This window comes from Aythya marila, assembly GCF_965140915.1.
Source record: "Aythya marila genome assembly, chromosome: 30".
Lineage (NCBI taxonomy): Eukaryota > Metazoa > Chordata > Aves > Anseriformes > Anatidae > Aythya > Aythya marila.
In genome coordinates, this window is record NC_139071.1 from 2,179,360 (window position 1) to 2,203,411 (window position 24,052).

Here is a 24,052-nt window from a genome sequence, read left to right on the forward strand (position 1 = left end):
AACCAGATTTATTTTTTTTCCCCCCATATTTACAGGTTGGGAGGGTCTGAGATTTAAAGTCACTGGCCACGTCGTGATGTCATAAAATCTGGAGTACAGAGTTATCGTTATGTTTGCTTAAACTTAACTTAAGCAGTAACTGGTGCACATGGGATCCATTGCACATCGTCCCAGCATTTTATTATCCTTATTACTATTATTTTGGGGCGGGTTAAGGGGGAGATGTGAGGATAAAATAAGTCACCAGACATAAAAGTAAAACTAATTCACACTGACTGGTTTATTGAACACTGGGACTTTCACATACACACTAAAACTCTTTATTGCAAGTTTACAATGATCATGTAAAATCAGTCCAAAAACACAAATAACCACGACAAAAAAAAAACCTAGCTACTGACTTTTTAAAACCTTCTTCTGCTTTTATTTTTAAATATGTCACTCTTTCTTTCTCTCTCTCTCTCTCTCTCATTTTTTTCTTCTCAATTTCTCAGCAAAGACTCGTCCACCCTTGTGTGCTGTTTCGTATCTGGTTTTTGTTTGTGGGGTTTTGTTTTTGTTTTTTTAAATCGTGATTTTTTTTAAGCTTATTTCACATTTCTACAAAAGAACTTCATAGCTCCTTCGCTCATTGTGCATTTGTAATGCGGAGGGAAAATATACCTACATTCGCCTGTTTTCTGTTTGTTTGTTTTGCCGTCAATATTATTCTCATTTCTTCATTAAATTCATCTAAACAGAACATTTACCTCTTCCTCCCCCCCGCCCTCCCCCTCCGCCCCCCATCCCCCCGGCTTTAAAAAATAAATAAACCCCTGAAATGGCGTAAAAAAACCTGCAGGTACAGACACCTGGCCTCATGCTATCTGACATGCATCTACAGCCCGTGGTCTTGGGGAGACCCATTGTTTTTTATACGCGCCGAAAAATAATAATTATTATTATTATCATTTAAAAAAAAAAAAAAAAAAAGAAAAGAAAAGAAAAGAAAACGAACCTACGAGGGAAAAGGGGAGGGAGGGGGGGAACGGAACCAAAATATATATATATATATATTAGCTTCTATAAATAATCCAGAGTCATTTGTGGGCGGGTGGGGGTGTTTATAACCTGGTGATATCCTCCGGGCGCGGGTCCTGCGCGGCGGCGGGGGGCAGCTCCTCGCCCCCGGCCGTGCTCGCCGGGGCGGCGGGGGGGGGCGCCGCGGTGGCCGCCGCCCGCACTTTGGTGTTGGGCAGCCTGTGGTCTTTTTTCCATTTCATCCTCCGGTTCTGAAACCAGATTTTGATCTGCCGCTCGGAGAGGCAGAGGGAGTGGGCGATCTCGATGCGCCGCCGCCGGGTCAGGTACCTGTTATAGTGAAACTCCTTCTCCAGCTCCAAAACCTGCTGCCTCGTGTAGGCTGTCCGGGAGCGCTTGGGCTCGCCTCCATTGTAATTGGGATTCACTGGAAAGGAGGGAGAAAAAAAAAAAAAAAAAAAAAAAAACACAAGGAAAATTAGCATGAATGGAGAGAGGGACGGGGGAGAGGGAGAGAGGCGACTGGAGGAGCCGGGAGAAGAAAGTAATAGGCTAAATAGGTAATAAAGAACTTTGGGCAGCTCAAGAGTTTCTATTCTAATAGGAAGGGGTTTCCCTGGCTCAAAAGACTGAATTATTTATGCACCCCTTACAAAGCTTTCGGAGTTTCACACATACATAACAGAACGAGCCACATGGCTAAGGCTGCCCACAGTAGCTCGGCTATAAAATTTATGGTGGGTGTAATTACCCATTCGGAGTCGTAAATCCAGTTCAATTGTGCTAACCCAAAGACTCTCATGGAAGGGAAGGAAATAAAAAAAAAAAAAAAAAAAAAAAAAAAAAAGGAGAGAGGAGAGAGCGAGCGAGCGAGCATGGTGTGAAAATAAGAGAGCAGAGAGACAGAAGAGGAAAATAAAAGTTGCATACCAGTACTGACGTGGATTTTTTTCATCCAGGGATAGACTATGGGTTGTTTGGAAGCTGTGCTGTTAGGATGGTCGGGGTTTGGCTGGTTGCAGGCTGGAGGGGCTGGGGAAGGAGTGGTGGAGGAGGTGGAAAGAGCAGCCTGCTCGCAGAGCTGCTGTGCTTTCTCTGAGAGGTGTTGGCCTCCTGGAGTTTGCCCGTGTCCCCTTTGGTGCGCGGCCGGGTTGCCGGGAGCTTGGATACTACCGCAGCTGAACTGGCGGTCGGGGAAGGAGGGTCGTGGCACGGGGTACAGCTCCTGGTGGTGATGCTGGTAGCTGGACTCCCTTGTCCGGCTATAATATTCCGGACTGTGGTCTGGGATGTAATTATTTTGCGAATATTCCTCGCATGGAGGAAATTTCGGATCGATGTAGTTAGAGTCCATCAAATAAGAGCTCATGATCATTAATTTCTGGAGTGGAAAATAATTTTTCTCGCTTTGTCGTTTTTCTGCTCCATAAAGCCCTCCTACTAGCTGGCGACCCCGTAAAGTTACTTTCACCATGTGACTCCCCCGGCCAATCACACCCGCCAGCCCAGTCCCCGGATAAGGAACCAAAAGCTTTTGCAAAATGTACCCAAATTGGGGGGGGGACGACGGGAGTGGGAGTGGGAGAGAGGGCAAGGCTCGGGGTGCACTGCTCCAGCCGGGGGAGCTCGGTGGGGAAGCCCCTGGGGGCCCCCCCGGTGTTGTGGGGTGGGAGGTGGGGGTGTGGGAACAATGGGGGACCCCACAAAGGGAGGGGGGAGGAGGGGGAATGTGGGGGGTTGGGGCTGAAGGGTGTCCCCCCCACACCCGGAATGTGGGCTGGAAACAACAAGACCCCCCCCCGGATGTGGGGGTCATGGTGTCCTGGCCGGCGCTGCGTTGACCCTGTAGCCCCCCCCCAAAAAAAAATCCTGTCCCCCTACAACCCCCAGCTCCTTCACACCCCCCTTGTTCCTCATCCCCACCCGGGGAGGGGACAGGGCATTCCGGGGGGTTGCCCCCACCTCCACTCCAGAGTGGAAAGGGTTAAGCACTGCCAGCATCTTTTATTTTGGGGGGGTGGTGCGGGGGGCACAAGTTACCTGCAAGGTAGAAGCGGGCATACAGATCCCACGGGTGTTAGTGACCCTGCTTCAAGCCAGGGGCGTGCAAGGACACCCCCCCTCTGCCTCCACAAACAGGGACCCCCCCGAGCCCCCCCCAATTCAGGCAGCAGGGGGGGACCCCTCCCCGTGCTCCCCAAATCCCCTCCTCTTTGCTGAGCCCCAGCACTTTGGGAGCAGAGAGGGGTTTTTGGGGGGGCACCCTGCTTTCCCCTCGACCCTGGGTGCTGCAGGTAGGGGACACCCGGGGAGGGGGGGGGGGGCACACGGGGTGACACCCCCCCCCCACGCGTGTGCAACACTCAGGCCGCTTTGCCCTTGCACCGGGCATTTTACCTGCTGGCTCTCAAGCTGGGGAGGGGGCTCCTGAGGATTTTTTTGGGGGGGAAAAAAATGAAGGGATGCGTTAAAAAATGGCTCCCAGCGCCCAGCTGGCAGCCCGCAGAGCCGCCCCGGGCAGGTTAGGGAGCTGCAAATGGATGTCAACATTTTGGGAGGGTTGTAGCTCCCTCAATTAGGGCTTTTTATCTACGGCTCGTCCTAAAGAGAGGGGCAGAGAAGGGAGGTGGGGTATTCCCTCCTTGTGCTTGATAACAATTATAGTTGAAAATCATAGCTTGCAGGGCATTGCCATATTTTACTTGATAACAATAAAAGTGACACATAAAGTTAACTGTTTATGTTTTATTTATTAGACTAAATGTGCCAGCGGTGTCGAAGGCTTTTGGCTGGTTGTTACAGCTTTTTATGGGGTTGTAAAACGCCATAAATCAGTCACTGCGAAATGGTCGGGGCTCTTTGTGCTCTTGGCTGAGAGTTGTGTTTGCGGTAGCTGCTGTTTCTTCTGGAGATGAAAAGTAATAATGGGATTTTATTTTGATTATTATCACACCCCCCCCCCCTCCCCAATCATCGCGGTGATTTCGCTCTACCTTTTTAACAAGCCCGCTCCGGCGCTGCCCTGGCAAACGGCAAACGCTGCTTTGCACTTGAATAACTACCTTTTAAAATGACATCAGCAGGATTTGAGGATTTAATTAGAACCGCTGCAATTAAAGGGAATCAAAGGAAAGCACAACTTTCCAAGGCTCTGGCATCGCCCATATATTCCCCTAGAGACGAATTTGTGACTTGGAGACGCTCACACAAATTCGAGCCTACAGGGTACATATAGGCGACGGGAGGGCTGGGGCCGGGGCTGCGGGCTGGGGGGGAGCGGCTGGGCCCCCCCCAAAAAAAGCCTGCCCCGGCCGGGGGGGCTCTGGGGCAGGGGGCAGAGGCCGCTGCTGGACCAGGTTTGGGACCCCCGCAGGCACGGGATGCGCCTGAACCCCCCCGGCTGAGCCCCCCCAGACACCTCCCCCCCCAGCCAAGCTCCGTCTGTATTTTGCCCCCACCCGGCCCCGGAATCCCTCGTTTGCTCGCTTTATTGTTGCCGAGCGTTTATGGGGTTTATTGGCAGCTGATTTGCAGGGCTTGACTAATTGCTTGCCCCGTGCGCTGACAAAGCGTGCTCCTTCCTCAAGTTGTAAATCCAGGACTTGCACAGGGACACGCTGCAGATCTGGAGCAGCAGGTACAACCCCGGCTCTTCCCAGAAGAGATGGGGACCGAAGGGGGATGGGAGCTGCGAGGTTGGGAAAAAGACATGAATAGAAATGTATTCCGGAACCCAAAACATTGATTTAAATATCTCCAATAAATTCCTTTTCTCCAGCTATACTTCATTCTGCCCAAACACCTCAGACTCATGCAGGGTTTTGACATTTATAGTTCAGACTGATGCAACAACTTTATTCCAAGGCTGAGGGAATATTGAATAAAGATGGAGAGTTAATAAAGTAATTTTTACCTACGCACATCCTTCCCCCCACCCCTTGAATATATGGTTTTCAATAAGCACCAGCAGAATAAATAAATATCCACAGGTAGTTCTCTTAAGGATATGCTGGGTGGGTTTGTTTAAAAAACAAAATAATCCGCGAAACAAACCAGCAGCAATCAAAGCATTACAAAATCCGAGGCGTGAAGGTCACCAAACGCATTCCTGCCGCTCTCCAGCCCCAAACTCCCAACTCCTTCGCCGAGCGGTGTGTGTGGGGGGGAAACACAACTTTATTTGCCCCGGCTGCCTCCCCCTACCCCCGGACTCCCCCCCAAATTCTGGGTTTTGGAGCTCTCCGCAAGGACCTGCTCCTCCAGCCCTCTTTTGCCATCCTCCATTCATCCCCTGTGTGTGTTCGGGAGGGGGGGGGCTTGCCCCCGATGTCTTACAAGTGCACAAAAAATCCTATTTTCCCCCTCTCTTTGCTTGTCTTTCCACACCACTCCCCCCTTTGCCTTTTTGCCTGGAGTTTAAAGCTCCCAGTATTTGGAGGATTTTTATTTATTTAACACCTTTTTTTATTTTTTTTTCCCCCTCTCCGTAAAATAAGTCTGCGGGGACGTGTGAAGAATAGTTGTACAAGAATCTGGCTCTTTTGTCTATAAAGCAGCCCTCCCACTGCTCTCCATCCCGCGTCCCCCCACCAGCACCGTGCCGATGAACACTTCGGGAGTGACAATACCGAGAGCAACGCAGCACCTCGGCAGGAAAAAAAAAAAAAAAAAAAAAAAAAGGAAAAAAAAAATCTGAGCTTTATTTCCTTCTCCTAGCCAGGAAGCTGGCTGCAAAATATACGTCTGGTTACCATTGCGGGGACGTTTTTAAGTACAAAGCGCCTTTTTGACAGTACTGAAGAAAAATAAGTATGCATTGTCTCTCCGGATTCATTGTGTTAGCTATTACCATACTGACCGTTTGGTAACCTGTACCTCAGCCCATTAGCAATCTGTGCTTTCCAGAAAAATGAAGTACCTATCTACTGGGGTTTTGTTATCCAATGTTTAATAATAATAGTAAAAGCAGGGTAAAAGCTCGCGCGGTATGAACTCTGCCTCCTTGAGATTCAGGAGGTGGAAATAAATTTTGGAGTGGAGTTTTATTCCGAGCATTTAAGGGCTTGTTTTGAGGTGATTATTGCACAATAAGTTACATTAGTGGTAGGGGGAGGAAAGACGGATATATTTATATACAATCTTATTTTTTTTTATTTTCAGGGGGAAAAATAGTTGGATTCTCTCTGACATAAGCAATGACATATAATTAATTAAATTTTAATTTTTCTAACAACTTGAAAGCAGTAAGTGCAAAGAGACCTTTTCTTTTTGTTCCTTCATAATGCAAATAGACAGGTCTAATTTATGCAAAGAAATATGCAAATGTTTAATTGATTTTTTCTTAAATCTGTTGTCAGTAAAAGTAATGAATCGGCCTAAAACGATTTTAATAAGCAAAGCCTGTCACCCAAAGTCCTAGCCTTCACATTTTTCTTTTGAGCCTCTTTCGTCTCAAAGAAACTAATAATGTAAATATTTATCCCTTCATTTTAAAATATTAAAGATGAATCCCTCTTGTTTGTTTGCGGGGGAAAAAAAATATATATATGCAAACCAGTTTCTCAATCTCTCCCTTCCCTCCTCCCCCCCCTCCCCTTCTCACCCCACCCAGGAATTCAATTTTCTTCAAATCTCGTTGAAAGTGGCTTTTTAAAAAGTGGGCGCATTTTAATATTGGTTAGACAGCGTGACCTGAATTTCACCTCAACTGTTTGACTTGATCCAATAGGTCACTGCCAAGGAGTTATTGATGGGGGAACTCCATTGAAATTTCTCTCCTCACAAATGGCCTTTAGATCTTCTAGCGAGTTCAATAACTAGTTATAATGTAGAAGGGGAAAAATGAAGCCCAGAGGCAAACTAATTTGATGTTTCATTTTTATGCTGGAGAAATTGTTGGTTTTTGTTCCTCTCACCTCCCGCTCTGCCCCTCTCTCCTTCTCCAAAAGGGAGGGGGAAAAAAAATTTAAAAATCCCCAAATCTGGTGTGAGCGAAGACCCCTCTCAGCCGAGCCGAGGTTTGTCTGGGATACAAATATCTTCTATTTTATTTCGCATTTAATTGGCGCTGGCGTCCAGCCCGTGACCTCCTCGGCACCCGGCGGAGCAGGGAGCCCAGCAGAAGTGTAACTTGCTGCTTGGTAGGAAACGCACTTTTTTTTTTTTTTTTTTTTTTTTTTTCAGAAAGGATTTGTTTAAAATAAATCAAAGTAGCTGGGAATCAAGTTTCTATCTCGATCCGCTCCAACTTCTCGTGCGGTTCCAAGCAGGGCTGGGGAGCTCCTTCTTTGTGCTACAGCCCTGCTCGCCAGCAACCCGAGCCCTTAAAGAGCAGCGCGGAATTGGATTTAGGCAATAAACCTCAGCTCGGCAGTCATTTTGGTCCTTGGGTTCTTATTTGTTTGCTTGTTTGCCCTAGTTCATGTGACTGCGTCTGGGCTCTTCCCCGGTTTCTTGGTCCTGGGGGGGTTCTTCTCTCCTTGGCTCCCTTTCAGATCCATTTTTAGCCTGAAAATATTTATTTATTTGCTGCCGGGGTGGGGGGGAAGGTCCGATCGAGCCTCCCCAGCCCGGGCAGGGGAGGCAGAGGCTGGAGGATGCTTTCAAGTGCCATAGACACCGGAGCGAAGGTTTCTCCTTGACTTTTCGGAGACAAAGAATACTTATAATGACCCACCGGATAACTGCTGAACCCTGGGTTAAGTTGAAAAGAAAACATTGGGCTTGTATTGGGGAAAGGGCGGGGGGGCGGGTGGCGAAAGTTGCAGGGGAAAGTGTTCAGGGGCTACAGAGAGCCCATTAACAGATCTCTAGCTGTTATTGTATGGGGTGGAAAGATATACAAACTTTAGGCTGATCCCTCCTGTTGGAGAGAGCTGCTGCTTGAGTGGTACTTACTGCTCGCCCCTTGGAAATCTTCCTCCGGGATGACAATATTAATAATTAACACCCGCCCCTGCCCCCGGCCTCCTCTCCCGGACCCCCGCGTGTTTACAAACGCACTTCTGAGCCCCGATAACGCCCGAGTTTGGCTTGGGACGGGGACAGGGATGGGGATGGAGGGGGGATGTTGCAAAAGTTTCTGTGGATAATGGACAGAGGCGACAAATGAACTCCTGTCCCCCCACCCAGAAAGTTCATCCAGCCCCAGAAAGGGGTTGGAGGGGGGAAATTTGAGGGGAAAAATAGAAATAAAAAGCCCTGCTCCGCTGTTAGCTGCAGAGTAAATGTGGCAGAGATTTCTCAGCCTTCCTTTGAGGTGGTGCAGGGACCCCTGGCCAGGCTGGCACCAAGCCGGGGGGGCGAGGGGGAATAAAAGAGCCCTCCCCGCATTGCAAAGCAAAAACTCATTTTTTCCCCTTCATTTTGAGTCCTCCCAGAGCGAAGACGAAGCCCAGGCTTCAGCAGCCTGGGCTCGTCCCTTTTGCCACCCTTTCGCAATTAAAAGTCAGTCCGGCGGGGGCAGTCCCCGGGGACACAACCTCATTGCCGGGCACTTTTTTAAGCAAAGGGCAGGGAAAGAAAAAATAAATAAATAAATAAAAACCACTTCGGTTTTTTTTTTTTTTTTTTTTTTTTTTTTCCGCTTCGTTGTTCAAATGGCCGCGTTGCTCTTAGCGAATGCATCCCTGAGCAGCGCCTAATGAGATCCACAGCCCTCGTCGATACACCTTGGCCGCTGCCGAGAGCTCGGATCAATAGCCCGCTGTTATTAAAAACCTCGGGTCCCCCTTGCTCTGGGTGGCGGCTGATGAAAGGCGGGGGCGCGGAGGGACGGACGGGAGGACAGAAGGACAGGAGGACGGGGAGACGGGAAGACAGGAGGATGGGGAGACGGGAGGACAGGAGGACGGGCGGACAGGAGGACGGGAGGATGGGAGGACAGGAAAACAGAAGGACGGGAGAACAGAACAGGAGGACAGAAAGACGGGATACAGGAGGACAGGAGGACGGGAGGACGGGAGGACAGGAGGACAGGAGGACAGGAGGACAGGAGGACAGGAGGACGGAAGCCCCGCGCAGGGAGGCAGAGCCCCGCAGCATTACATGGAGGGCAGATTCCCAGCAGCGCGCACCCAGCCGCATATGTGGAAGCCACGGATCAAGGGCAGGATGATTTAGAGGACCGTTTTATCGCGTTTCGGGCCGTGTTTCAAACTCTCTAGCTGTGTAAACACGCTCTTAAATCCGACATTACACATGCCGGCGGAGAGGGGCACACAGATGCGCGCAGCTCCGCGCACATGTGCGGAGGGAGGAGGACCCCGAGCCTTGACAGCTCGCAGTGAGTCAGGGAAATTTGGCTTCCCCCGGGGTCGATCCGGCTCTTCCCGCTCCCCCACGACCTCCCAGCACCCCAGTTTGGGGCTGGGGGCTGCGGGACGGGGAGGGGAATCTGCCCCGCGCACACAGACCGCAGCCGCTCCGCCGAGCTATCACATGTAGTTAAATCTTAATAATAATTGCAATAATAATAATAACGCCCCGAAAAGACAGCTCAGACACCCCGCAGCCCCGGGGACCCCCGTTAAGGCTGGAAACAACGGGTATAATGCTGGGAAAGACGTTCCCCGTTCCCTCTAATGTTTATTTATTTTTTTTCACTAGGGTACTTTCAGTTTAATCTTTCGCAGTGCAATAAACTATTATCTTAGTTAATCCCCAAGGCGAATCCATCAAAACCTTTTAATAAAAACGTTTCGTGGCTTCCGCGGGGGCCGCGCCTCCAGCACCAAGGGCTCAGGCGGGGTTCGCAGTGGTTTGGGGGGGGTTCTCCCCAAAATATCCTGCCAGCAAAATGCGGGGAGCCCCTCGGCGGGGCCATTAGGATTCCGGCGGCATGGGGAGCAGCAGGAGCCATCACTCACAGCCCCGGGAGCAAAAGGAGCCGGGTTTGAACAAGAGGAGCCGCGGGGATGATATACAGAACCAGGCCGCCAGCATCAATCCCGACCTGATAAGAAATCGGCTGCTTTCCTGAAAAAAAAAAAAAAAAAAAAAAAAAAAAGGAAAGGAAAAAAATCACGGCCCGCTCGCCTGGGCCGTAGGGGGAAAAATCGCCTTTTCCCAGCCCTAAAGGTGTCCCCTGTCCTTTTAGGCTTGCTGGGGAAACTAGAAAAGGTGAGCTGTGGTTTTTGTAGTTATTTTTTGGGGTGGGTAGGAAGGGAAAAGAAGGGGAAAGCAGCCCTTCGCCCCGAGGACAAGGTGAGGGGCGCTGCGGGGAGCAGCCAGCTCCCCCTCAGATCCTATTTTAAGCCCCAGTTCTGACTCGAAGCATCGCGTTTGGGCTAAGTGAAGAATTAGGCATTAGCGCAGGAGCGTTGCAGCGCTCTGCAAGCCTCACATAAAATATAGGTTTGTTCATACTCCACTTCTCCCCTTACACATGACCCAGCGACTCGGAGCCCAGCCTATTTTTTAAAGCTTTCTATTTCTCCACAGTATTATAGGGAATTAATTTCGACAGAGACAGGTACCGAAGAGGAGCAGACACAGATGTAAAGTGTCAGCTTGAGTCTGCAGGTAAATATTTCCCCGCTTCCAGCGTCCGAAAGGCTTTCTTCTTCCCCGAAAGTGCCAGGGAAGGAGAGGGACAAAAATACCTAGAAAGAGGGGAATTTGGGTTGCTTGCTTTTAAACCGGAGCGTCGCCCGCAGGCCGATATTTGGGGTGCAAGGGTCTGGGTTTTGGCAGAGCGCGGAGGGATGAGGGTGTCGGGGTGTGCTGTGCCCCCCCCCCCCCCGCATGAACAGGCACCCGAGTGGTCCTTTCCTAGTAAATCCCACCCGTGTGCTCCAGAGGAAGAAGGAACCCCCCCCCAGGAAGGAAAAGGAGCCCCCACCTCAGCATCTACACAAGGCTTTTCTTGGGGGGAGTGGAGAAAAAAAAAAAAAAAACATATTTCTTCCCCCAGATCTCTTTCAGCAGATGGGGAGGGTTGCACGCAGCCGGGTGGCTTTTTTTGGGGGCTGGATTTGCTTAGATCCACGATTTTGGGGGGCGTTTAGGTCAAGCTCGCTGGATACTGGCTGCCAGTGAAGGGTGAAGATGAAGTGTGGGGGAGAAGGAGACGGGGGCCGGAGCGGGGGGCGAGCGACTTCGATATTAATTACAGAAAGCCATCAGGCTCAGCCTGCAAAACCCTCTCGTGCGGGCTAAACCCAAAAGGGACGGGTCTGCCACCTCACGCCCCAAAAGGGGGGTGTCTGACCTCTGCAGGCGCTGGGTACCCCTAAACTGGGTCCCCCACTAAAGTCCAGTACACGAGGAATCTGCTGAGGGTGGGAGCTTAAAATAATCCCAGGAATGAGAGAATGAGGAGAAAGGGTGGAAAAATTCCCAAGGTGTCGGCGGAGCTGGGCTCTGCTCAGGGACTGCTTTCTGTGGGTTGTGGGGTGCCTCTGTTTGGGGTGGGAAATCATGATTTTGGGGGGGTGAGGGGTGGGCGAAGGAAGGTAGAAAATACAGGGGAGAAGAGAGAAGGAAGGATGAGATGTGTAGAAAAAGAGAAAATGAGAGGGAAAGAAAAGAGATGAAAAAGAGAAAGGTGGGGATGGTGAGGATGTGAAGAGGAGAAAAGGAAGGAAAGGGGAGGAGAGGAAGAAAGAGAGAAAGAGAGGGAAGAAGAGGGAGAGAGAAAAAGAAAGGGAGAGAGAGAAAGTGAGAAAGAAAATGAGAGAGAAAGAAAAAGAGGGATGAAGGGAAAAAGAGGAAGAGAGAAAGAGAGAAAGAGAGAAAGAGAGAAAGAGAGAAAGAGAGAAAGAGAGAAAGAGAGAAAGAGAGAAAGAGAGAAAGAGAGAAAGAGAGAAAGAGAAAGAGAGAAAGGAAGGGAGAAATGAGGGGAGATAGAAAGAGAGAAAGAAAGAGGGAAAGAAAGAGAGAAAGAAAGAAGAGAGAAAGAAAGAAAAAGAAAGAAGGAAGGAAGGAAGGAAGGAAGGAAGGAAGGAAGGAAGGAAGGAAGGAAGGAAGGAAGGAAGGAAGGAAGGAAGGAAGGAAGGAAGGAAGGAAGGAAGGAAGGAAGGAAGGAAGGAAGGAAGGAAGGAAGGAAGGAAGGAAGGAAGGAAGGAAGGAAATTGGATTTTCCAAGGAGAGGGAGAAATGAGGGCAGGGGCGGAGGTGCACTCGCCGGTACCCGAGCGTGGCAGGAGGGCTCTCCCTGTGTCGTGTGTCGCGACTTTTGCCGGTGTGCGGCCGGGGGGGGGGCTCCCTCTGGCCCGAGGCGCGGCTGCGGGCGGGCAGATCAGAGCCAGCTCCTCGCTGCGTGCCCCCCCGCCGGCACCGGGCCCCCGCACAAAGCCTGGGCCCCCCTTGCGGGAGCTGAGCCCCCCCGGCTCCCCAAACCGCAGCGCAAGGACAGAGATTTGGGGAGGGAGGTGGAAAGGGGGGAGCTGGTGTCCTGAAACAACATTCAAAAAGAAAAAAAAAGAAAACTCAATATGCTTACTGACTCCCTCTTTATATTTTATCTTAATTTTATTTTTAATTTTATTTCTTTTTTTGCCATCGCCAAAGCCCCAGGAAGGAAAATGCCGTGATTTTGGGAGCAGATGAGCTCGGATTCTGCCACCCCGACTGCAGCGAGGTAACGCTGCCGCGGGAGCGGCTATGTACCAGAGGTCAACAGTAGCCGCTCTCCCTTCCCTTGTGATTATTTTACCGCTGAGAGCGAAGCAGAGAAATCTCTAAGTGCCGAGAAAACATTTAAATATCTCAGTGTCTGTTTACACAAGGGTGCGCGCACGCACGTGGCTGTGCACACGCGGGGCCGGAGCCATCTGGGCAGGCTCCTGGCCGCCTATAGATGCCCACGTATAGATCCCTGCCGGTGCCCTGATAGAAATCTGCCCGGACACACAGCCCAAGCAGGAAGAAAAGCAAAAAAAAAAAAAAAAAAAAAAGTGTAAGGGCGGAAATTAGATTTTTTTTCCCCCGCGTTTTTGGCCAAACCGCGTTGCCTTGACCATTTTTCCCTGCGTAGTAAGGAGAAGAAAAGACTTGGGGATAAAGAGGTGTAAAGCATGTGTCAGTGGAGCGAAAGTAACGTGTGTTTGTTTATTTTCCTTCCTCCCCTCCTTCCTTCTTTCCTAAAAGGAGAGAAAGTGGAGGGGAGGGTGGCAAGGGGGGGGGGGCGCACCCTCGCGTTTGCCAGGCGAGAGAAAAATCGCAAGCAAACCCCCGAAAAAAAAGGGAGAGGGAAAAAAAATCGATAACTCGGAATTCAACTCTTGACCGGGAAAACCCAGATCAAAACATCATTTGATAGGAAGGCGCTTTGAGGAGCGGATAATAAATCAATAAAATCAATCCATCAATACCATCGGCGCGGCTCTGCTGGGGAAGACAGGGGCAGAGCGGAGCCGAGCTTCCCAAATTCGCTTTGCCCATCTGGGGGAGCAAAACCCTGCGAGCAGCCACCCCCTGCCGTCCCCATCAGTGCCCCAGTCCCCCCCCCCCCCCGTAAGTTATTTTTCCAGCACCGAGCTGGAGGCGAACAAATTACAATCCCCAGCGTCATTCTCCGTATTTTTTTTTCCTCTCTCTCCTTTTCCTCTCCAATTACGCAGAAAATTATTTTGCTTGGTACCATGAAGTGGCATCTCTTCTGATTATTTAATGTTTTTTTAACCTAATTCTTTAAATAGACGACCGAACCTGGGAGCAGCAACCCCAAAGGCGAGCAGCGTTCACACTCAACCCCAATGATTCCCAAGCGAAACCCCCAAACCTCCCGAAGAGCTGGCAGCAATTCTCCAGCCCCAGAATTTATTTTTAATGACTCCCCATCCATCACCTAAACGAAGAGGTGGAAAAGGAGAAAGAACCGGCCAAGTTTCACGTCGGTCGCTAAAACTTTCTCCCTTCACCCCAAAATTTGCGAAGCCCTGCAGGGTTCCCTGAACCCTTGGGTTCCTGCTGGAGCCTGGGGTACCCCCGAATCCCTTTTAGATGCTCCCAGGCTTTCGAGCGACTTCGTGTTGTCCCGGAGCACCTCTTGAAGTTTTTTTCGTGGTTTAAGGGGTGATGGGGGGACGAAGACAACCAGGGGGCTCCCCCAGCCCCTGTGCACCCCCAACCCAGCGATGGAGCTGACCATATTTTTGGCAAGGGGGTTGATTTAGATTCATTTATTTATTTTTAATACCATATTTCCCCACTATTAAAGACTGGGAAGAAAAGTCGGGACTCGCGATATTTCTCAGCATCGGGACGTACCGCAGTGCCACCGGGAGGGTGGGGGTGTCACCCTGCCTGTGGGGTGACAAAGGGAACCCAAGGGCCCCGAGCTGGGGACAGTGGCCTTGTCCCGCAGCCCTGGGGATATCACGCTGCTCCAGGCGGTGTAAAAAAATAGAAGTATTTATATTTATTTTGATTTTTTGTTAGGTTTTCTACTATCTTGTGACATTCTGTGATTCTATAGCCCCTCGGTGACTTGCTCTGGGCAGGGGTCTCAGGGCATGCAAACCTATAGGGACGAAGCCCTATAGACGAGCCCTATAGCGCCCTATAGATGCCCATTGCTGCATAGGGCGTAGGTAAACGGCCCCCCCGGGGAGGTGCACACGCCTTCCCAGTGGGACGGGGGAGGGAATTTCCCCTCCACCCCCACGAGGGAGACCAAAACCCGGCCTTCAAGCACCACCCCCGTGTTTCTCGCCAGACCTCGGGAATGTTTCGCTCCGGGGGCAGCCACCGGGGGAGCCGAGGGCAGAGACCCCTTTTGCGGGGGGGGTCGGACAGAAAACGATGCTGACGCTGGAAATGAAGGAGATTTCCGCAACGCAGCGACCCGCCGGGGGCTCCGCATTGATTTGAGCTGCCTGGACGCGTCCCCATCCTCGCATCCACCCCAAAAAAGCCCACCCCCCAAAAAAGCCCGGCGTGCCTCAGATAGCATTTTGTCGGAAAAAATGCCGAAAAGCCGCCAGAAGCCCCCCCCGCCCAAAACATCCCCTGCAACCCCCAGGTTTGGTCTTGGCAATGGCCCCATTTGGCCCACGAGTAGCCCTCGGCCCTGAAGCCAAAAACGGGGGCGTTTGGGGGGTCAAATAGGAGGGGTCAGCGAGGGGGAGGCTGCGACACCCCCAACCCCCCACATAAAGCACCTCGAGGAGGGGCTTAAACCCCCCGGAACAACAACAACACAGGGCCGAGGGGGCTGCCCAGGTCCCTATGCTGGGATGCTCTCTGTTTTTTTGGGGGGGGCTTGACCCCCCCACGGGGCTTTGGAGATTATTTTTGGGGTCCCTAACTTTGTCATCGTGCCCCTGCCTCTCTCTCCAGCCTTACCCCAAATTTGTCCCTGCCCAAATTGTCTGCAACCCTGCTCCCCCCCCGGAGCACCCCAGGGTGGGGGGCAGCCCCCTCCCCTGCTCCCAGCTCAGTGGGGGTCCCTGCGAGGGGGGGCTCAGCACCCACAGAGCTCCTGCACCCACAGGGAGGTTGCACACGTGAGTTGGGGGGATTGTGTGCGTGCAAGGCCCCGTGCGTGTGCACGCATTTTAGCGGGGGGGTGGGGGGGTGGTGTGCACAGCTTTGTAAGCACGTGCACACTTGTGTGCATGCGTAGGAGCGTGCAATCGTGTGCCTGCACGTGTGCTGGCATGGGTGTGCAAGCGGGTGCATTTGCACGTCTGTGCAAGTGTTTATGCACTTAATGCAGGATTTGCTTGCTTGCACGTGCGTGTGCACGCGTGTGCATGCCTTTTGCACGCCTGTTCGTGCACACACGTGTGCACGAGTGCGTTTGCGCATGCACACGGGGGTGTAACAGGGAGTGGGTGGACGTGGGTGGCTGCTCCCAGGTGGAAATCACTTCCCGGGGCATCTCCTGCGCGTAAAGTTCTGAGGGGCTCCCTCACCGCTATGGGGGGGGAGGGCACGGAGCCCCCCATCCGAAAAAAAACCTCGTTCCCCCAGTCAAACTCACTCTCCCAGTGTCACACGCATGTCCCAGCCAGTGCCACCAGGCCTGCGGGGGGACTGATCCAGGCGAATCACCCCCCACACACACCTAAAGCCCCGCATTAGGAACCTGAAGCTCCCCTTTAACACACCAATCGTGGCACCCCCGGGGACAGCATTCCCCCCCCCCCTCAACGCCAGGCTTGAGGCCTGGGATAAACCCAGGAGGACGGGGCCTAGCAGAGGGATGCAGGCCCGGGGAGGGGGGCACAAAGCTGAGCATCACCCCCCAGCATCCAGAGCAGCAGGACTCCCGTGGAAAATAACGGGGGGGGGGTGCCCCACTGCTCCCCCCGGGACTGGCTCCACGCAGGGGTGATGCCAAAGAAGGGGTCGAGGGGGCCAAGGAACTGGGGTCTACCCCCCCAGTTCCTTGGCTCTGCTGCAAGTTTGACCCCCGCGACGGGACCCCACATCCTCTTTCTGCTTTTTGGGGGGGGGATTCCAGGGCCTCCAGGGCTTTCCAAGCACAGAGGGCTCCCCAGACTCGGACGTGGGGGGGGGTTGCAGCCGCCTTCCACGAGTGGCCACCCCACGGGGGACAAACCCGGTACACGGAGGGGAGGGGGGGCCCGGACACCCCCGGAGCAGCCTCGGGAGCGGCCCAGCCTCCGCTCACCTGCACCGGCCTCGCTCCCGCCTGCCTCCGCCTCCGCGCATGCACTTCGTCAGGGGTGGATTTTTTTTTTTTAATTTCCTTTTTTTTTTTTTCCTTTCCCCTCCTCTCTTTGCAAAGCCCAACTCTCACCGCACGGGGAAGAAAGAATAAAATAGTAAAAAAAAAATAATAAAATACATTTTCAAACCCCACGCAGACATGAAGAAATCCGCTTAAACTCCTCGCCACGGGGGTGGGGTGGGAACTGGGGGCCACGCACCTTCGGGCTGTGCCCGGGGGGGGCCGGCTGGCGGGGGGGAGTGGGTTGCTAAACCAGTACCATAGAGACCTCTTTGGCCTTATCTCGTCTCCAGCAGCCCTGGGGAGGGGAGAGGCGCTGAGATTCCTGCCCGATAAGATGTTCGCCTGCAGCTCGCCCCTTGCAAAACTGCTCGCATTCCTGCCCAACTCCCACGGAAGAAGGAGGGGAGGGCGGGGGGGGAGAGGCTAATTTTAGTTTGCAATTCTACGAACAAAATAATATTAAAAAAAAAAAAAAAAAAAAAACAAAGCAACGACAACAACAATAATAAATTAAATAATAAATAAATAAATAATACGGAAGGAGAGCCGGGGAAAAGTGTGAGCAAGGCAAAACTTACGGAGGTCGCCGGGGGATGCTCGGGGTCCGCGCTCCGCCTGGAGCCCCGCCGCCGCCGCGCTCCGCACTAAGCGCCTGTCCCACTGTCCCAGCATTAAACAGCTCTAGCAGCTGCGATGGTGGACAGTTAAGATTATATATGATGTAAATATATTGTGGGTTTGTCAGCTCCCCCAAACCATAAAACTTAGTTTAATGACATCACGTGCTCCCTGAGAGCCATTCAGGGCTTTTGCTTAGGGCCATCCACATAAATAACCTTCAAAAGTTTTAAACTACTAAATTCACATAGAAGCCATGAGTATTTCTGCTAATGTTCTCATGTTCTCGGTGAAACTAAAAGAGCTTTGCTTTTTTAAAAAAAGTCCTGGATTTATATAAAAAAATGCAACTTTGGTTTGTTTGTTGTTTTTGGGCCATTTTAAGTTCTCACTGGGTTGACACGGATGACGGGGCAAGGTAAGTCCTTTTCTATTTCCTTCTTGTTCGGCAGAGTCTTTGGGAAGGGATTGAGCAGCCGAGAGGGGAAATAAAAGGCAAATCTCTTCAAGACAGCACCAGCAACAACATCCACCAACCATCAACCAGTCCCGAGCAAAATACCCCTAAAGAAGAGAGGGACGAGGGGTCCAAAGAGCCCCCCGGGCCCCCTCGCCCCCCTCCCCAGGGCAGGATGAGCGAATAATTAATCATAAGTAACTGCCTCCGCTCCGCAGGGTGGAAATCCGAAAGTTTGAATTTTAAAGTCTTAGGGTTGGGTTTTTTAAATTATTATTACTATGATTATTTTCGACTGCTCTCGCAGATAAAACACGAGTGGTCTCCGAGATGGTTAACCCTTGCCTTGACGAAACCAAGACGCCTTGACAGCTTCCCGGTTAAAAAGGGAGAGAAAAGGCGCTGTTAAAGTACGAAATGTAATCAGAAAACAAATAATAATCAAGAGACGGCGCAATAATACCGGTGAGAGTGAGGGTAATACATTGTTTAAGAGAAAATAGAACGGAATAATGAGCAATTACCAGTATACGCCAAGAGGTTTTTGTGCCTGAACAACCAGTCAATAGATTTACACAGCATGGGTAAAAAATAAAATCCTAAAAGGAAATGATTGGAATCGCTACGAGCCCTACCAGCCTCGCTGCAATCACCCCAGGCCCCAAGTCAGGGAGCCCCAGTGGTGAGCAAAAACTGGCTCAGGCAGCAAATAAATGTGCAAGGCGAGCTCTGCTTGGCTTTGCAGTATTTCACTCCAAACGGACGGCAAAATGACAGTTGGGACAGCAAAAAATGGGGATTTTCGCCTGACTGTTAAATGACAGGAAAATTAAATGTCGCCGGGCTTGCGCGAGCATTCTTTGCGGCTCGCAACTCGCCAAATAACCAGAACGCAACGTCCACAAATCATAAATAAATGCAAAAACTAGAGAGAGAGATAGAGAGGAAAAGCCCTCCAGGCTCGGGACGCCTCGTATAATAGCGAGAGATTCCCCACTTGAGCACGCTGTGCTAATTGTACCCGTAAAGGCAGCCGGAGCTGCTGCTGGAAGAAACTTTTGTTTGCAGGTTCAGGAAATTGTTCCATTGTTTCCGCTGTGTAAAGGAAATCCTATAAAGTTTTATGGAGCTTATTGGCTTCTCCAAGCATTTGTTTCTCCTGTAAAGAGCTCGGAAGACACGGGAGGAGTGACCCTGAGTGTGTGTGTGTGTGTGTCTGGGTGCACGGAGGCATGTGCCTGCGAAATATAGGTGCAGCTCTATGCAAATATTCCCGCAGACGTATAGACGTGTGCGCGCACCTCGCCGGGGTGCACGAGCGGCTCTATAGGGTTTGTGCGCCCGCCGTACGCGCCCGCGGGCGGCGAGCACGTGGAGAGGCACGGGGAGACCCTACACAAACAATTTTCGCAGCCCCGCGCCTATGCCATATGGCTGTAGGGTTGGAGAAGTCCATATGGAGCCAAGTGTGAGCCTCCGGGACGGATGCGCACGCCCGCTGCAACGCGTGTTTCCACCCCGGGAGCAGAGCCCATGTGTTCCGCATTAGGCCCTCCGCGTTAGAAGAGAGCAAATACACCAACAAATATTTCAAAAAGCCAAGGAAAAGGTGTTTGGGAACAGAGCAGCAGGGAAGCGAGGAGGGGAGCAGCCCCCAGCCCTAACCCCAGCACCTCCATCAGCCCTGGGCCCAGCAGAGGGGCTCTGGGTGGGTGTAGCTCCCCCTTTCCCCAGAGCATCCCTGAAAGCAAAGCCTCTCTCCAGGCTGGGGGGGGACGGACACAACAGGGCCTGGAGCCCCCCTACCCGCCAGACCGCCCCCCAAGCCCATCCCAGTCACCTCCAGTTAGGCACTGGGACATCCTTGGCGAGTCCAGGTGCTGCCCAACCTGCGGAGAGAGGCACCGGCTGCGAGACTTTGGGCAAAATCCTTTCCCCCCGACTACACATTTGGGGAGAGAAGAGGAGGGAGGAAGGGGGAAAGGGGTGGGGGAGAGAAAGACACAGGGTAATTTTAAACCGATATTCCTATTAAAATGCCATCTGCCAGCCGAGAACACCAGCCTGGAAGGAAAAGCCCGAGAGAAAAAAAAAAAATAAAAAAAACAAGCCCGAGCTGGGACATGAGCAGCTCACCGGGCGCGTCCATAAAGGCCCAGCCAGGAGCTAATCACTAACAAAAAAAAATCTTTTCCCCCTCCCTTCCCAATACAGCTCTGGGAAATAGGAAGAGCAGCACGTACCTTTTCCGGGGAGGGGGAGAAGGACATTCTGCGCTAAAGCACCCCTCCACCCTCTGCTCTCCCGAAAACTGCTTTTAAAAAATAGAAAAAAAAAGCAATATAAAGAATCAATACTTTGCCAAAGTAGCAGAAGGAGCAGAAAGCTGCTCCGAGACGGGGAAGGAGCACAGAAAGGCATCTGCCCGGCACGCCAACTTTTTGGGTTATTTACTGTTTATTCCATATGACAAAATATAAGTTTCATGGTCCTCTCGCACACGAAGCGGCACCCAATAAATATACCGAGTACATTATTGCGGAATTAAAGAGAAAAAAAAAAAAAAAGTTACTGCAATGGACTGAATTTAGACAAAGATGTACAAATCTGGGTTCGCCTTGGCCTTTTAATATATATCTTAGCATTTAGCAAATCTACATTAATTACGCAACAAATAAATACACAATAATATTAAGTCCAGAGGCTATTTCTCCCTCCCCCACCTCCCATGCTGCACTCTCCTGCCCGGAGATTTCGGAGGGTCCGCGCAAGCCGGTGTCTCCCGGTCTATTCATTTCTTTTATATGCAAATAATAATAAAATAACGCCATCCGAGTGCCACGAAAAGCCCCCCCGGGGAACCCCCCCGGCCCCTGTGCGAGGCTTTGCGGGGGGCTGAGGACAAGTGCAGGGAGGCAGCGGTGAGGCTTTGCCGAGCCGCAGCCAGGGTCAACATTTTCCTTCCGACTTCAGGGAGCAGAGCGGGGGGGTCCTGCCCGAGCATCCCGGCAGGCAGATGGGGGCTCACCCCCCCCGCCCCCCAAACACACACCAGCCATTTCCTTTCCCCAGAAGGGCGAGCAGAGGGCAAAGAGGAGGCTGGGACTTCAGGCTTGGCGTTTGGCTCTGGGTTTTTTGTTCTTTTCCTCCTTCGCCAGCTCTCTGATTTTTTTTTTCTATTTTTATTTTTTTTCCTATGAATATTGCAATTTTTAGAGCTGACGGATCACGACCCAGCCACCCTGCGGATTTATATATTTTTTAGCCTTTTTTTTTTCTTTTTTTTTTTTTTTTTTTTTTTTTCGAGCAACCTCACGGTGATTTTTTTCCCCAAAGAGCGCACAGGTTAGGACACTTAGTAACAACCTAAAGAGCGATACACTAAATTTTGCATGAAGCTAACAGCGGGTTTTTGCATACTAACAAGAGATCTCCTTTGTCTGACGGATTTGTGAGGGTACGGACCAGAGTCCATTCAGCATCTCCCTCCCTCCCCACCCCGAAATAAAAGTTTCCTCAAGGTAGCTTACACCAGAACTCGTGGAAAGAGCTGGACCCCCATCTCCTGCGAGCCCACCTAAAGAGCCTCTTTGCTTTTCAACTTGGAATCTTTCTTCCACTTCATCCTCCGGTTTTGAAACCATATTTTGATCTGTCTCTCGTTCAAGCACAGGTTGTTGGCTATCTCAATGCGCCTCCGCCGGGTGAGGTATCTGTTAAAATGAAATTCTTTCTCCAGTTCCAGAGTTTGGTAGCGGGTGTAGCTGGTCCGGGACCGTTTGCCATCCGTTTCTGGAAAACGCAAGACACCACATGAAAAGCCAAACCGATCTGGAGAGATTTATTTTTGTATTTTTTATTTTATTTATTTTTTTATTTTTTTATTTGTTAAGGATAAAATCGGGATACAACAGCGGGATACAGAGAAGTTTGCTGGGGCACTTCGGGCACTTGGGCTTTGGTCACGCAGGGAGGCTGGGAGTGCAGGAGCCTGAAATCCTTCATTCCCCAACACCTTCAGCCCCAAGTCCCCCCCTTCCTTCCAAGGCACAGATCAAACGCATGTAGATTAGCCAGAAGTGAACCTGTTTCCTCTCAGACAATAAGGAAGTGTACAAAGGAGGGAAGTATCTTTTCTTGGGGCTCTCGCCTTTCTTTTCCTCAGACCTGGGAAGGTGGAGGGGAAAATTCTGCCCACGCTTCCCTCCCTCCACCTTCGCTTCTGGTGTCTTTTTTTAAAGCTCACCCTAAAAGAACATGTGTATTTCAAGTTATTTTTAACCCCCCCTTCCCAAAAAAATGGAATATTGCCTTTTATACACGTTTTGTTTCTATGATCCAATTATGCTGTCATAAATTTGGGCGTATATAGCCTCTAAGCCTTTTAGTGGACAGTTTTACGAGCAATTGATGCCTTAGTCGTAAAATTTACGACCTCAGGTTTTTTATTATTTGCCCCGTATGGCCTATAAAACCAAGGCAAATCCTGTGAAACAAAATCAAGAAGTGAAAGTTTTACCATGGCTCATGTGTAGTTTGGTCATCCACGGGTAAATTTGTGGAGGTTGTTGCTGCTGCAGTTGTGGTCCTCCTTGTTGTGCTGTTTGCACGGGCTCAGCTTTGATTTCACCAGAGCTCTTAGATCTCTCCTCCAGCGCCGTGTTAGCAGTCTTCTGACTGTAAATTCCGGGGTTTAGAGGTGCCTGGTCGTCTCTGGCTAAAGGATGCCCTGAAGAACCCATGACCGTGCAGGAAGGTCGCTCGGGGTTAGCTCGGGGGGCTGCAGACATGTCCAAGCCGCTCAGAGAGTTGGCAGCCCCAGAGGAGGGGAATGTGATGCTTAGATCCAAGCCACTGTAGCAGTACCTGGATGACTGAACCTCAGGCACACTTCCATAATTTCCATAACTTTGCATGGCATAGGCAGGAACATTGGGACTTTGCTTATAAAACGAATTGGCGACGTAAGAACTCATGGCGGAGGAGGGGAAAAAAAAAAAAAAAAACGGGGGGGAAAAATTTGGGGAGGGGGGGGATTTTTTTCCTTTTTTTTTTTTTCTTTTTTTTTTTTTTGTGCAACCGCTTTGATTGGGGTGATTTGTGGCCCTTTGAAGTTCAGGGGTGGGGGGGTAGGAGGGGGGGGGGCCGTTTTGTTCCTCCTAAAGTGCAGAATTTATAGGTGGGGATTCTTCTTTCTTTTCCCCCTATATGCTCTGCCCAAATATGGGATATTTAAGTGGCGTCACGTGAAGGAGCCGGCCAGTCATCAATTTGCCTTGATGACCCCGGGCGGGTTATTGATGGGCGCCCGCGAAGCGCCGCGGAAGGCGCGGGGGTGCGCGGGGGGTGCGCGGGGGAGCGCGCCGCGGGACGGCGAGGCGGCAGCGGCACCTAGCGCCCTGCCCCGGCACCGCACCGCCGCTCCGCACCCCCCCGCGCAGCTCCGCGCCCCCCCCCCCCCATCCCTCCGTTCCCACGTTTTTATTTTTTCTTTCTTTTTTTTTTTTTTTTTTTTAATTATTACTATTATTATTTCCTCCGCCTTGCGCGCATCCCCAAATCGCATCTCGTGGGAAAGGCTCGGTTTTGAGTGGGTGCGAGCTCGCAGCAGCGCGTTGGCTCCGCGTAATAAATCTTGGCGTATTTTTTTTTTGCTGGCTGGGTGGAAGGAAGCACTTTCCCCGTTGCTTTTTTTTTTTTTTTTCTTTTCAGATTTAGGGAGTGGTGGCGGTCGGGGAAGCTCCTTAGCGCTATGCACGGGCTGCTCCTCGCATGTAGCTCCTCCAATGCGCCAAAGTTTACATTCCTGTTACCTTTCCCCCTGCAATTTATTGCTGGCAGAAGCCTGGATCTTGCCTGCTGCTCGCTGAGAAACCAGCCCTCTCTTCAAAGGGCACTGAGAGGGAAATAAATGCCTCCAAATCTGACTTTCCAGCCCTCCCTTCTGCACTGGAGCAGGGTGTGTGTGCGGTGGGAGACGAGCAGCACCGAGCCCCCCAGCCTGCTGCGGCTCCGGGCTCCGCATTACAGACCTGAGCACATTTCTTTATATTCGGTATCCATCCAATACCTAGATAATGCCTTCAGTGCGCTGGGTGTTGCGTATTGCCTTCCTTCTCTCTGTAGACGCTGAATTATATATGTGTGGTGGTGGATATACGTATGGTTTTGTCCTTTTTTTTTTTTTTTTTTTTTTTTTTTTTTAAATTCAAAATGGTTTACACCCAGGGAGCCTCCTGCTCCCTGTCCAGGTCGCTACCCTCTTGCAAAACGCTCTTGGCTTGTGGTTGGTGGTGGTGTTTGCTTGTTTT

The 24,052-nt window shown here is 51.1% G+C and overlaps 2 protein-coding genes across 2 annotated transcripts; both read right to left on the minus strand.

The window, feature by feature from the left end:
* Window positions 1–1,078: 1,078 nt before the first annotated feature.
* HOXC4 (homeobox C4) lies at window positions 1,079–2,494 on the minus strand (the record flags this gene model as incomplete). Its single annotated transcript, XM_082781206.1, has 2 exons — window positions 1,079–1,447; window positions 1,951–2,494. The coding sequence occupies 2 exons, from the start codon at window positions 2,492–2,494 to the stop codon at window positions 1,104–1,106; spliced, it is 888 nt and encodes a 295-aa protein (XP_082637332.1). The 3' UTR covers window positions 1,079–1,103.
* An 18,824-nt stretch (window positions 2,495–21,318) lies between these two features.
* On the minus strand, window positions 21,319–22,717 carry HOXC5 (homeobox C5; the record flags this gene model as incomplete). The annotated part of the gene is made up of 2 exons (XM_082781198.1): window positions 21,319–21,533; window positions 22,261–22,717. 2 exons carry the CDS (start codon window positions 22,715–22,717, stop codon window positions 21,319–21,321), a joined length of 672 nt encoding a protein of 223 aa, XP_082637324.1.
* Between the last annotated feature and the right edge of the window lie 1,335 nt (window positions 22,718–24,052).